Raw genomic sequence first — 15,186 nt, forward strand, 5'->3', positions numbered from 1 at the left:
ACAACTCTTATTCTGCCAAGAGAATAGCGTAAGCCTAAGAGTTTGAAGTTGCTGAGAGCTGTGATGCCACAGCACTCTACTGAGGGTGACATAATGAGACTCTGTCTCAAAATAAATAAGTAAATGATAAAATAATTTTTTATTTAAATCATAACTGTATACATTTGTGGGGTACAACATTATGATTTTATATACAATGTGGAATGCGTATATCAAACTGATTAACATAACCATCACCTCATTCATTTAAAGTATGACATTGGTGCTTTGATGGGGATTGCATTAAACCTGCAGATTCCCTTGGGTAAAATGGACATTTTAACAGTGTTGATTCTTCTCAACCATGAGCATGGTATGTTCTTCCATTTGTTAAAATCTTCTGTTATTTGTTTTCTCAGTGTTTCATAGTTCTCTTTGTAATACAGATCTTTCACATCTTTTGTTAGAGAAATTCCCAAGTATTTCATCCTCTTTGGCACTACTGTAAAAGGAATAGAGTCTTTGATTATATTTTTGGCTTGACTATTGTTAGTATATATAAAAGCTACTGATTTATACATAATGATTTTGTATCCAAGACACTGCTCTATTCCTTGATCACTTCTAAGAGCTTTGTAGTTGAGTTCCTCGGGTTTTCCAGGTATAGGATCATATCATCCCTAAGAAGTGGGAGTTTGACCTCTTCTGTCCCTGTTTGAATACCCTTGATCTTTTTTTCTTGCCTGATTGTGAAGGCTAGGATTTCCAGTACTATGCTGAATAGCAGTGGTGACAATGGACATCCTTGTCTAGTTCCAGATCTGAGTGGAAATGTTTTCAACTTTACTTCCATTCAATACAATATTGGCTGTGGGTTTGGGGCAGATGGCCTCTATCAGTTTAAAAAATGTCCCATCTAAGCCTATTTTCCCAAGTTTCTAATCACGAAAGGATGCTGGATATTATCAAAAGCCTTTTCTGCATCAATTGATACAATCATATGGTCTTTGATTTTTATTTCCTTTATGTAGTATAATTTTTCTTTTTTTTTGGTAAAGACAGAGTCTTACTTTATTGCCCTCCATAGAGTGCCATGGTATCACACACCTCACAGCAACCTCCAACTCTTGGGCTTAGGTGATTCTTTTGCCTCAGCCTCCCGAGTAGCTGGGACTACAGGCACTCGCCACAATGCCTGGCTATTTTTTTGTTGCAGTTTGGCCCGGGACCGGGTTCGAACCCGCTACCCTCAGTGCCCTACTCACTGAGCCACAGGTACCGCCCCACTGAAGCAATGTTTTTAAATATTCAGAAGAGGGGTTCCTAATTTCTTCATGATACTAACTAATCTTATTGTTGATTTGTCTATTAATTTTGAAATATTTTTGTCTACAAGACATTTGATTAGTGTTCATATTTTTCATTAATCAAAGCTCTACATAATTTTTAGCATTTATAAGCTAACATTGCAAAATGTGATAGCAAAGAATCAAATTGAATCAAAATATTCCAGTCCCATTGATTTTTAACCCTGGAAGGCAGACTCTAAATTCTTTGTTTTGATAAATGTATGGTATCAACAGAGCTTTTTGGAAAACTAAAAATAATTTTTGAACCCATCTTACTTAACTATCTTTCTCAGCCCTATTTGGAGAATCAATCTACTACAGAACAGAATGTCTGTTTTTACATTCTTCTTTTAAAATTCCATCTTAACTTTCTATGCTAGTTCCTCACCAGTCTATTTTTCTTCTTCCTTCCCCCCTCCATCTAATCTAGCATCTGCTCCCTGACTCCTTCCCTTGTTTTTCATTGTAATCTTGGAAGTTTTTCCTCTTCCTCTTTCTGCTGTGGTTGGATTCATATCTTCTCTTGTTATGTTTGGTTTTCCTCAGAGAATCTGTTTCTAGTGGGTTTATTGGCTCTTTTAACAGAGAATTGTGGATAAAATCAGTAAAATGTTTTTGGATCTGGTTCTGTAGTGATTACACAGACATATCAATATCTCATAAAAGCAACATGGAGTTGTCAATGGCTGATATCATAAAGTATAGTCTGTTGGTATAAATTTCTTGTGTTCAAGATGTATAATAGGCTGGTGCACTGACTCATGCCTGTAATCCTAGCACTATGGGAGCCCATGGCGGGTGGATCACCTGAGCTCAGGAGTTCAGGACCAGCCCTAACAAGAACAAGACCCTTGCAGTAGACCCAACTACAAGAACAAGTAGTTGCTGTCTACTTAAAACAACAACAACAACAACAACAACAAACATAAAAAGAAAAAACTAGCCAGGCATTGTGGTGGGTAACTGTAGTATAAGCTACTCAGGAGGCTGAGGCAAGAGGATCTCTTATGCCCAAGAGTTTGAGGTTGCTGTGAACTATAATGCCATGGCACTCTACCCAGGGTGATGGAGTAGGACTCTGTCTCAAGGAAAAAAACAACTAGATTTGTTTTCTTTAAGTTTTGTTTTTAACTAACTGGTCAATTCTTGAACTCACATTTCTTTGAATTCATATTGCTTCACATTCCTGTGAATTAAAGATGTTACTAATGACAGTATGAATCTTGGCTTGGTGCCTGTGGCTCAACTGGCTAAGGCACCAGCCACATACACCTAAGGGGCAGGTTCAAATCCATCCCAGACCCGCCAAAACAACAATGACGGCTGCAACCATAAATAGCCAGGCATTGTGGCGGGCGCCTGTGGTCCCAGCTACGTGGGAGGCTGAGGCAAGAGACTCGCTTGAGTCCAGGAGATTGCGGTTGCTGTGAGCTATGATGCCATGGCACTCTACCCGGGGGACAGCTTGAGGCTCTGTCTCAAAAAAAAAAAGAAGTATGAATCTTATTTTAATACTTTTTCATCTTCTTATTGCATTGGGATGATTTTTTGTTCTTATTCTTACAATATGTGCTGCCAAAGCGAGCACTTTTGTTCTTATTCTTTATTTCAAGCTATATAGTCTATGATGCTTTGAGGTAAGAGAGAATCTAAAACTGGAATGTGCACTGATTCTATACCTAAGCTCTTACAGATTTGCCAAGTGGCTGTCTACGGGTCACATCTCTCCCATTTATGTTGATGTTACTGTTCACCTACCATGTGCCAGTCACTCTTTCATACATGCCTTATACCCCTCACACATCCCTGGGAGGTAAGTGCTATTATTATATTCATTTTACAGATGAAGATCTGGGACACAAGGAGGTCCAATAGTTTTCCCAAGGCCATACAGTAGGTGACATCACCAGAAATTGAACAGAAGTCAGATTTCAAATTTAAGACATTGGCCACCATACTGTATTGTCTCCTTAATAAGCCAAGTTCCAAATGCACATATTGACCTCTTGATTCCTCTTTTTTTGCAGTTTTTGGTTGGGGCCAGGTTTGAACCCGCCACCTCTGGTATATGGGGCCAGTGTCCTACTCCTTGCGCCACAGGTGCTGCCCTTGACCCCTTGATTCCTAATACCTTCATCTCTGCTCCATTTCATTCACCCACTTATACAAAAGCACCTATATGTAACCCATCTTCTTTCAGATCTGCTCCATCTCTGAGACCTTGCACTTGGTGTTCTATCTGCTGCCTCCCCACCTTTCATGCCTGCTGCTTTTTCCCATCTACTGAACCTGTCGGGCATCTGCAGTGGGCTCTCTCGATTCTGAGGCTCTCATTTCCTGCCATGCCCCTTTCTTATTTTCTCTTACTCTTCTGGCTTACCAGGAAGACTTGCCATTGCTTGAATTCACTTTACATTTTCTTACCTTTTAATTTTACCTACTCTTTCTGCCTGGAATATTCTTCCTATCACCCCTTCCCTCTATTTTAGCTTATTTAAAACTTTACTCAATCTTTAAGACCCTTACTGCCTCAACTCCCTATACCCTTCCTCACAAAATACTACCCCTCTACAATGCATTTCTTGTTTACCTCAAAACATTAAATGTATTCTCATTAAATGTTCTTTTCTTGTAAGAAGTTCAGTGTCTACTAGGGATGACAATTAATGGGCTACTATCATATAATGAGGTGAGATAGCTGTTTGTGAAATAAATAAATGGATATGTAAATAAATTTGTGAGTTAAGGAGTTTATTACCTTGGTAGTAGTAATATTATATGGCCTACTTGATAACAAACATGAGGAAACAGGTTTTGTAATTTGTGAAATACAATTACAGCTCAGGCTATAGGTAGGAATGTCAAATCTGATTTGTGCCAGACAAGCTAATCTTCATCAGTCCAAAAAAAGAGAGAGGTCTATTGGAAATGGAGAGGTGATGTTTTCTATCTTACTCTCTGGTTTTAGTTTTTCTCTTCTGTTTTTTTGATGCTGCTTTTTCTTGTGTGTTTTGGGATTAAATTTTGATCACTCACTGATATCTTGGGACAGGTTTTGTTTTGTTAATGAATTGGCTGTATGTTTACCTCAACCGGACCAAAGATTTTATAGACTTTGGACTAGTACATGTACTATTTGTTTTATTTACTTTTTTTTTCTTTTTTGAGGTAGGGGCTCACTTTGTTGCCCACCGTAGAGTGCTGTGGCATCATAGCTCAAAGCCAACCTCAAACTTTTGGGCTTAAGAGATCCTCTTGCCTCAGCCTCCCAAGGAGCTGAGACTACAGGCGCCCACCACAATGCCTGGCTAGTTTTTTTATTTTTATTAGAGATGGGATCTCACTCTTGCTCAGGCTGGTCTTGAACTCCTGAGCTCAAGAAATCCTCCTGCCTCAGCCTCCCAGAGTGCTAGGATTATAGGCAGGAGCCACCACGCTCAGCCCTATTTTCTTATATTTTAAATTTGAATGTTCTTCTTGTAATATTAGCTCTTCTCAAACCCCCGAAAGTTGTTTTTTTAAAGACACAGTGCCTGCTTAAGTGCCAAAGAGAATGTCAAAGGGTATAAAGTGAGGTGTCTCCCAGGCCCATGGGACATCTTACCTGGGAATTCTCATGTCCATTCTATTTACTGTGTATCAGAAATGATCTCCAGTTGGGTGGTGTTAGGGGGAGTTTTATTTGAAAATGATTCCAAAACCTGTATGAGAGATAAAGCAGGGAAATTCCATGCCTGTTATTTTGCCAATATCTATTTTGAGCCTGGTACTCAACTATCCTCAAGAGACAGTATTTCTGTACTGTTTCAGCTGTTCATGTAACTCAATGTTCAGGGTGTTGAATATATATAAATACTGATGACTGTGTCTTATTTTTATTGTACTAAGATGTCTCTTGCTTTAAGGAATTTCCATGTGTAAAGTCTAAATTTATATGTTGTACACAAAAGCATTAAGACATAGTATTAGTAGGGAGCAGGTAAATGTATCCTCTAATATATTACTGATGGGAAGGTGAACTGGCTTCCTGAAGAACAGCTGGGTAGAGTGCACCAAAGCCTGAACACTTAGGCAATGGATCCAGCAGCTCCATCCCTAGGAAATTATCTGAAGGAAATCACTATGCATTTGTATAAGACACACCTACATGATTATTTGCCTTGTCATCATTTTAAATGGTAAAAAGTCAGAAACAACTTGAAGGTCAAAGATTGGGTGGCCATAAATATATATATATATATAGCATTAAGCAGGCAGGCATTAAAAATGATGTAGGAAAATAGACTAATGTGGAAAGTTACTATGATAAACACATACGGTACTATCCTATTTGTATACAAAGTGCATGTGTATGTGCTTGTAAGCAGAAAAAGAAAAATTAAATAGACACCAAAATGTAAATTATTCTTTCTGGGTGGTGGGATTATTTGTGGTTTTAATTTTTTTTCTTTTTTTGGTATTTCAAAATATTTTTTCAAATTTTCTACAGTGGCTAGGTCTTATTTTTATAAACGGAAAATTTTTAGTAAGCTCACTAATCCCATTTCAAGAACAATGAAGATAAAAGTGGGCTGTGACTGCTTCCCAAGATTCCTTATTGACATCCTTTAAAGACCTTTTCTGTCAAAACACAATGTAAAAAGACAGAGTTTAGGATTAATATCTTAAAAGTTTCTGGGCAGCACCTGTGGCTCAAAGGAGTAGGGCGCTGGCCCCATATGCTGGAGGTGGCAGGTTCAAACCCAGCCCTCCAGCCAAAAACTGGGGGGGGGGGGAGAGTTTCCAAGATTGGGTGGCATGTATGGCTCAAAGGAGTAGGGCACCAGCCCTATATGCCACAGGTGGTGGGTTCAAACCCAGTCCCTGCAAAAAAAAAAAGAGTTTCCAAGATAAAATTATTTTCTTAAGAAAAAAATTCCAGCACTCTGGGAGGCCAAGGCAGTAGATCCCTTGAGCTCAGGGGTTCAAGACCAGTGAGACCCCGACTCTACTAAAAAAAGAAAAACAGGGCATTGTGACAGGCACCTATAGCCCCAGCTGCTTGGGAGGCTGAGATAAGGGGATTGCCTGAGCCCAAGAGTTTGAGGTTGCTGTGAGCTATGATGCCACAGCACTCTACCCCGGGTGACAGAGTGAGACTCTGCCTCAGAAAAAAAGGAAACAAAAGATAAATTTTCAGGGCGGCACCTGTGGCTCAAAGGAGTAGGGCGCCGGCCCCATATGCCGAAGGTGGTGGGTTCAAGCCCAGCCCCGGCCAAAAACTGGAAAAAAGAAAAAAAAAGATAAATTTTCTCCAGAATTCCTCCCAAGTTGCCATGTTTCTTTTTTTTTTTTTCCAGAACAAAAAGTCAGATGTACGCTCTATTGAAAACGAGCAAAACTTGAAATGATTTACAGCTATTAAAAGGTTTGAGGTTGTGGGACATGCTCTACTACAGAGAAATACCTAAGATACGTTGATGAGTAAAGAATGCAAGCTGCAGAACATACACACTAGGATTATGTTAAATAACATAACAGCAACAATAGCACTCCCTCCCCACCAACTATATGGGACATTTTATTGAAAGCAAATATTTTAGGCTTGGCGCCTGTGGCTCAAGTGGCTAAGGCGCCAGCCACATACACCTAAGGTGGCGGATTCGAATCCCGCCCGGGGCCCACCAAACAACAATGATGGCTGCAACCAAAAAAAAAAAGATAGCCAAGTGTTGTGGCGGGCACCTATGGTCCCAGCAACTTGGGAGGCGGAGGCAGGAGACTCACTTAAGCCCAGGAGTTGGAAGTTGCTGTGAGCTATGCCACAGCACTCTACCCAGGGGGACAGCTTGAGGCTCTGTCTCAAAAAAAAAAAAGAAAGCAAAATTTTTAGAGAAATAGGCCTACGAGAATGTACACTGAGCTAGGATTACAGGTGTGAGCCACTACACCTGGCCTAATCAGATTTGTTTTTTAAGAAACAAAGGAATGAAGCTATAATGGGGGAATCTGGAAAATCCGTCAGAATTGGGAGGCATAGGCAGCCGTGACTCTGCTTATCCATAACCATGGCATCCACTACACTGGCCTGGGGGTGACAGGTGTTTTCAGACTTACAGATGATGGTATATGTCAGGATCCCGCTGGAGCCGTGTTTGGAATCCTATATACAAGTCATCCCAGAGTAGACCATTCTTCACCACGTGTCTGATGACATCAACCCGGCTCCGAATCTGAAACAGACATGCCACAACTATCAGAGTGACCCCAGCAGCACAGAGTGTCCAGCTCTCCTGTTTCTGAGAGAAGCAGCCCATGATGGCAGGGGCATGAAGAGTCAAGCAGAGATGCTACTGGAGCAGATGTTACCGGCTGAGAAGAAATGGAACAAGGCTTAGCACAGCAGAAATTGAAGCAAGGAGACCAGGAAAAGGAGCAAGAGCTCGGGGTGCATAGTGGCTAAGCGCATAGCGTCTGGAGTCAGGTTACTGGGTTCAAATCTAGGTTCTAGCTGTGTGATCCTGGTCACCATTCTGTGCCTTGGTTTCCTCATCTATAAAATGAAGATGATAATTTCATTTTATCATAAAATTGTTGTGAGGGTTAAGTGAGTCATGATGTTCATAAAACATTTTAAACAAGGCCTGGCATTCAGTATATAACATTCAGTACATATTTGCTGTTGTCATCATTCCAAATGTGAAGTGTTCAAGTTTCCATGTGTACGTTAAGGGGAAATGCAGAGCCCGCATGTTCAAGGCTGTCTGTGTGAGCCTGGCCTGTCATTGAATAGGATTACCTTAACTCAGATGGCTGAGGGCCTTACGGTTAATGAATCCCAACTTCTGAGACATAAGCTGCTGAACAATCAAAGGAGCACAGAATTAGGGGACAAGCAGAGATGATCTTGAGTTTCGGCCCTGCATTTGCTAATTATGTGACCTTAAGTTTGTTAAGCCTTAGTTTCTCTATTATGGGACTGATGTGAGAAAAGAAATAAGATGATTTATATAAAAAACATAAAGGGAAGTTATTCTAAGATGGGACATGGTTTTAACCATCCATCATTACCAGTGAAAGTTTAAAGGAGCTTTTTCAGTATCTGCATTGCACCTTTCCCCGGTAAATACCATGCTAATGCCAGAGGGGCAAACTTTCATAAATGACAGGCCTATTAAACAATACAGAGTGATTGGAAGATTGGCATTTGGGGTTTATTTCTTTTTTCCGCACCATTTCTACAAGACAGTTGTGAACTAAGATTAAACATAGATCAGAGGATCTATTCTTTTGTAAAGAAATTTAGAGGCACAATTCCACAGTTTGGTCAGGTGAAGGTCTGCCCGGCTAGGATGCAGCCTCAAGACCTAGTTCCTCCTGGGGGTGGGGGGGCGAATGGCCTTTCCTGACCTTCAATCTAGAAAGGAGCATAAGGGAGAATTGGGAAGAGAGTTGACAAATATTCAGGGTGTGAAATATCAAAAATCCTGGCAACTGATTATATTTGGGGATGGAGGGAGAGGGGAGAGTCTCCAAAGCCACAGATCTTTCCTTTAGCTCATGTTGCCACAGGTGAGGGATTCGCTTGATATTGGGGCTCCGTAGAATATGTGTTGGTTTATGTTCATTTAACTCGCTTTCTAGGGCCACCTATTGGGTTCACCTGGAGAAGGAGATGACACTGAACAGAAGGAAAGGAAGGCAGAGATCAATGCTCACAGGTCTCTGTGCACTACTCTGTATGCTTATTTCCAGATACTGCCCTGACCTAAGCTGTAATTAGACCTGTGAGCATGTAAGGGTGTATGGCACATCCCTTGGGTGAGGCACTCAAATACAACTCAGACTTTTCCTAACTAATACAAACAATGTAACCTAATCATTAGGTATCCTTATATTAATTTGAGATAAAAAATAAATCAGTAAATGAATAAATAATAGGTAAATGGCCAAAATAAAAACAAATACAGACTTTAGTTTGTAGTCTAAACCAATTTAGACTTGTGATATTGGCTTGTTAGTTGTGACAATGCACCATGGTAAAGTGAGATGTTGATAATACTTTGCACTATCCTTAGAACTTTTCTATAAACTTAAAGTTATTCTAAAATAACAAGTATATTTAGGAAGGAAAGAGGAAGGAAGCAGGAAGGAAGCAAGGAAGACTTCCACCAGTGTTGCTGCTTACTTCCTCATAGGGATGCTCTCGGTGTGGTCTTTCTTTTGGAAAAGATAAATCTAGAAAGTCAACCAAATAGTCATATCCTCCAGGAAAGGGGCTGAAGTCATCATCTGTCTCAATCATCTGTGCAAATGACATAGTAAAGGAGAGAATACCAATCAGGCGGTCAAGGTATTTTCAAAATTCTAAGAATGTGTAAGATGCAATGCTCTTAAATAATAAGTGATAGCACTGGATTGGAAGTTAATATTAAGAATCTGTTTCTCTCATTCTCGCTCTGTCTTTCCTTTCTACTGAATTGATAATATTCCAGTCCTATTCTACATTAGCAAAACTCCTTCCTATCACCAACTTCAAAGTACTCAAGTACTATTAGTAATGAGACATCAAATGTATCACCATCGGTTTGCAGGAGAGCGAATAAATCAAATGTGGAATGTTTCTTACCATCAGATAGCAGCTAAATATCAACAGTTTCATTGAAAACTGTTTACGAAAAACTTCCGAAAGATTTCCTTTTCCATAATTGTCCAACTGAAAATATCATTTACACCAACATTTTCCAGGCCTTTGGCTTTGAAAGACCATTTCCTAAAATATATCTGAGAGCTGATATAAGCATTCACCTTTTATTTTGCCAAGTGAGAACTTTAAAAGAAAATCTTATGTCGGCTATCCTTTTCTTTCAATAAAGCAAGAATATTTTCATGCTCCTACAATAAAAAGGACTTAATCATGAAATAATAATTCCTCCCAAGAAAAGAGAGTTGACATTTTATATCAACGTGCACACCTACTCTCCTACTTATTTCATTATTAACAAGCAAAAACTTTGTTATAGCCTATCAATGGCCTTGGGCAGGTTTTGGGGAATCAGAGACTGTTTTTGAGAGCAGTAAATGTTGCCTGATGTTATTGTAGAGGGGTTGAAAGGCAAACCTGGGAATAGTCCCCCCCGCCCAGGGTAATCAGTGCTTGTCTCTAAAAGTGTGAGTGCTGTCCATTTCTTGATGCTGCCCTAAACTTTGCTCCCCTGCACAACCTCAGGGATTTAACATCAGCCAGGAGTGGCCCATTTCAGATCTCTTCTTTGTCTCGCACACCCTGTCTATTTGTACTTAATTTGCTTTTGGCTCTATGTCCAGCTTTGGGGACCAAGTTAAAACCTGATCTTGTGGCTTGTGTGCAGGTTGGACCTAGTTTAAATTCTGGATCTAGGCCTACCTCTTGGTTGGCACAACTTGGTCCTCAGAAACAGTTTAAAGAAGTGTTCCTACTATGCCAAAAGAAAAACAGAATACCCACAAGCACAAAACAAACAACAAAGATAAAAGATACTCCAAAAAGAATAATAATAATAAACTGGACTTCAGAATAATTCCCTAAATACTCAACAAGGAACTGTTGATCAAATTCTCAAATCTCTTCTCTGTTAGGTAGTTGCTAGGGCTTAACAAAGGCTTATTGAGAAAACAATGGAAAATGAAGGGGGTTTCATATATTTCCATATACGTGTACAAGAAAAATATTCAACATGGGACTATTGATCAAATTCTCAAATCTCTTTTCTGTTAGGCAGTTGGTAGGGCTTAACAAAGGCTTACTGAAGGAAAAAAATGGAAAATGAAGGGGGTTTCATATATTTCCATAATACATATACAAGAAAAATATTCAACAATGAACTAACTGTTGATCAAATTCTCAAATCTCTTCTCTGTTGGTAGGGCTTAACAAAGGCTTATTGAGAAAACAATGGAAAATGAAGGGGGTTTCATATATTTCCATAATACATGTACAAGAAAAATATTCAACAAGGGACTGTTGATCAAATTGTCAAATCTCTTCACTGTTAGGCAGTTGGTGGGGCTTAACAAACGCTTATTGAGAAAAAAATTTGGAAAATGAAGGGGTTTTCAGATATTTCTGTAATATAAGAAAGCAAACACATAAGAAAAAAAAAAGAAAGCAAGAGCAAATAATACTTAATAGCATACCCTGACCACAAGGTTATAATCCTTAAATCCAGCCCAAGTGAAGTATTCTTTTATCCAGGATGGGTGAAGAAATATTTCATCTCCTATAGAAGCATTCAAGATTTTCAAATAAGGTCCAAAGTCCCAGGAATCCTTGTAAATTTTAGTCCCCACTGGAGGTTCTATGATGCCCTTGCTTAAAGACACAAGAGAAAGCAGCAAATGATCCAGGCAAAAGTTAGCACTTAATGGAAAAAATCAACCAGATCAGTGGCTTTGAGACTGCTCAAATGATTCCCAGCCACTCCCCCACCATAACCTCAACCAGACCAGGCCCTGTTAATAATTTAGCACGATGGATTTCTAAGTCAGATTTTATTTGAAGAAAAAAATCCATGTCTGAGGAAAAGTATGGAAACCACTTATTTAGATACTTTTGGTTCAAGTAACTAAATTATGAAACTGTTGAATCTAATCTGGTCTTATCGACTTTGTGGATGCCTGCACAGTCTTTTCTCTTCATGCCAGGCAGAATACAAGTTTGATGAAGGCAGTAACCTTGACTTAAATGCATAGCAAGTGCTCAATAAATAGTTGTTAGACATATGATGACTTTAGTCTATCTTTGTGATATTCTCAGATTTTTTTTATATATATGAAGAGATTAGTGAGGCCAATATATGCCTCTAATATAGGCGTGTTACTCTTACTGCACTACTCAAAGTACAGCCAACAAACAGATGGGCAATTTGAATTTTAAACCCAGTCAGCAATGTGGATAATGAAGTTCTCTGATAATCTTAAAAGTTCTGTCCATCCCTGTGAAGACAGATCCTTGCATGGAACATAGACTCTTGAGCTCTGTGAACGGAACAGGATGTGATGATCTGGGTAAGAGAAATATAAGGAAGGAACTAGGCATCCACCTAGTAAGGATTTAGCAGGTCGGGGCAGCTGTCCCTCTTCACAAAACTACACTTTGGGCCCATTGTATTCCCAAAGTAACAGAAGCACTGGTTTCTGTAATCAATTATTTACCAAATCCCAGAGATTCTCATTTCTAAACATAAGTCAAGTTTCTCACTTTAAATAGATGTCAAATCTTCTCTAATTCCTTGCCCCTGTCTGAGTTTAGAGCCTCACTAATCTCTCCACATATAAATCCATAGCCTCCCCTCTGGCATCCCTAACTGCAGTAGTTCTACCTACAGTCGCTGCCACAGTCCATTCTCTTCTATAAAGCTGAAATGGTTTTTCTAGAACACAACAAGGTTCCTTTCTTTGCCTTGCATCTTTCTGTAGCTCCCTTCCTCTCAAAACAAATTCCCTGCACTGCTGATGAGGCCTTTGGAACCCAGGCCCTCACCAGCATTCCTGTTCATCCTTTTCCTCTGCCTATAGAGATCATACTCAGGAAGACAGGTGTCTTCATGAAGACAAGACAAGGCCCATACCCCCTTCACTAGTATGATACCAGGCATAGAGTAGCAGCACCTCCACAAACGGTTTCTGAATGAATGGCAGACATTCATTCCCTTATGGGAAGCATTTGCACTCACCAAACCCATGATACCATCTGCACCCGCCCTCTCTAGCATGTGCCCCTGCCTCTGACTGGAATCTTTTTTCTCTCTATTCTACTTGCAGCCTCCTCCTCACTTCTAAGTGCCAATGATCCAGATGGCGTTTTCCCTGACTGCATTTCCTGGGCTCTCCTGTCCTCTCCTCCCTTCACAAGGCAGTTAAGCACTTAGTATCTGTGTGTCCCCTATGCTCCATGTTTGCTCTGAGATCCAACAATACTGACTCTCTTGTTGTCCAGAATGCATGGCAAAAGGATACAAATGCAGGTTCCTGGGCTCTGTTTCAAATCTACCGAATCGGCATCTCTGTGGGGGAACCCAAGGATCTGCATTTATGTAAGCCCCACTAGTCATTCTGGTCTTCATTAAAAAATTAATGCTGTAAGATACATCTCGAGGGGCGGGAAAAGATGATTTTGGAGAGTTAGGCAAATGACAAAGGTTCTTGGATACTCTGGATCCAAGATAATTAAAATCCTTTTTCATTCTTAACCAGGAAAATAAAAAAGACTTTTATCTTGGAGGCACTGAGGATATCCTAAAGAATTTTAAGGAAGGAATAGGACGAGTTTTACATTTTAGGAAGATTTCTTTTTCAGCAAGGTAGAGTAGGGGATTTTCAAACATTTTTGCCTATGATTCCTCCAAAAAACTACATTTTATATCCGGACCCTGGAGGTCTGCATACCAAGGGCACCGGTGAAACAAAATTTTCCTGACGTAATGCCCTTGTCATATGCAGTGCACTCAGGTATTTTCTAATCTATTCCGTTCCATTCTATTCTATGTAATTTATTTTAAAGGCTGGTTGTGAGCAATGACACTGATTTTATGACCTGCTAATAGGTTGTGACCAGCAAATTGAAAATCCTGGGGGAACGGAGGAGGCGGCACAAACACGATTCAGCAGCCACTGCAAGAAGTGGGGTGAGAGACTCAGCACCCATAGCACAGTGGTTACTGCACCAGCCATGTACACCAAGGCTGGCAGGTTCAAATCTGGCCTGGGCCAGCTAAACAATAATGACAACTGCAATAAAAAATAGCCGGGCGTTGTGGCAGGCGCCTGTAGTCCCAGCTACTTGGGATGCTGAGGCAAGAGAATTGCTTAAGCACAAGAGTTGGAGGTTGCTGTGAGCTGTGACGCCATAGCAACAAGTGAGACTCTGTCTCAAAAAAAAAAGAAAAAAAAAAGAAGAATTCGGGTGAGATACTGGAAGAGGCAGAGGCAGAATTAAGGCCAGGACAGAAGAGGGTAGAGATGAGCAACAGCTTTGTAAAAGATTAATGAAGGAGAATTGACCAGATATGATAATTCCTTTGACATGGAAGTCAGCAAAAGATGAAGCGGCCTGTAAGGCAGGGAGAGGGCGTGCTTTCGGTAAGTATGTATACCATGCTCCAAAACCACTCTCCAAAATGTTTAGTCACTTTCTAAATAGCCCATTGTGGTTTCACTTGGCTCAAGACAAGTATTCAAAAAATATAAGTGTGATATTAATGTTACGTTTCCTTGAATTGTTCTTTCAGTGTGTATTGTTACTTGTTCAAATGGACTGTCTGTGGAATAGGCACTAGGGTAGTGTTTGCACTGATGTGAAAACTCACTTTCTTGTTCATTGCTTTGTACTTAAAACTATTTTTGAGCTGTATCAATAGTCTTTAATATTTTCCTTCCTCACTCCTCACTCTCTGGAAAGGTTTTGAGATGAGGAAAACATGTAAGTAACTATTATGTAGGATAAGAAACTTAGAAAACAACTCCGTTTTCTTTTCTCATAGATTTAGAGATAATTACTGGATACTTTGTTTTAATTAAATAGTAATATGTCTATTTTTAAAAAGTGGTATATGGATCTTACTGCATAAAAAGCAAAACAGGGATCTGTGTCAAGAGACCAGAGGTGAACCCTTTATTTTCTCATAATATTGAAAAATTCATAAAGCATTTTAAACCACTACAAATATTTAAGCCAAACCTGTCTGTTGGGTCCTTTAGCATCCTACCCAGATCAAGGACAGCTCCAGGTCGTGGGGTCCACGTTACCACATCTGATTTCTTCTTGATAAGATTGTTGAGCTCATGTGGGTCATTTTTGGTGTTTGTTTCCTTAATATACCTGAGCGATAAGAACATCCCC

General features: G+C 39.8%; 1 protein-coding gene across 5 annotated transcripts in view; it reads right to left on the reverse strand.

Annotated features, from left to right (window-relative positions):
* Positions 1–431: 431 nt before the first annotated feature.
* The window catches only part of LOC100944927 (cytidine monophosphate-N-acetylneuraminic acid hydroxylase), a 108,314-nt gene continuing 93,559 nt past the window's right edge, over positions 432–15,186 (reverse strand). For 4 of the 5 annotated variants that reach the window (XM_023512315.1, XM_023512314.1, XM_023512312.1 and 1 more), the window contains 6 exons: positions 15,025–15,165; positions 11,484–11,658; positions 9,496–9,612; positions 7,425–7,540; positions 4,933–5,029; positions 432–481 (listed from right to left, as the gene is read on the reverse strand). In XM_023512315.1, the coding sequence (XP_023368083.1) occupies positions 4,954–5,029; positions 7,425–7,540; positions 9,496–9,612; positions 11,484–11,658; positions 15,025–15,165 (625 nt within the window). In that variant the 3' untranslated portion in view covers positions 432–481; positions 4,933–4,953. The remainder of the gene's footprint in view (positions 482–4,932; positions 5,030–7,424; positions 7,541–9,495; positions 9,613–11,483; positions 11,659–15,024; positions 15,166–15,186) is intronic. The other variant, XM_023512313.1, reaches the window with a different exon arrangement.

Source organism: Otolemur garnettii, unplaced genomic scaffold (assembly GCF_000181295.1).
Source record: "Otolemur garnettii isolate 467f Iridium unplaced genomic scaffold, OtoGar3 scaffold00026, whole genome shotgun sequence".
NCBI lineage: Eukaryota > Metazoa > Chordata > Mammalia > Primates > Galagidae > Otolemur > Otolemur garnettii.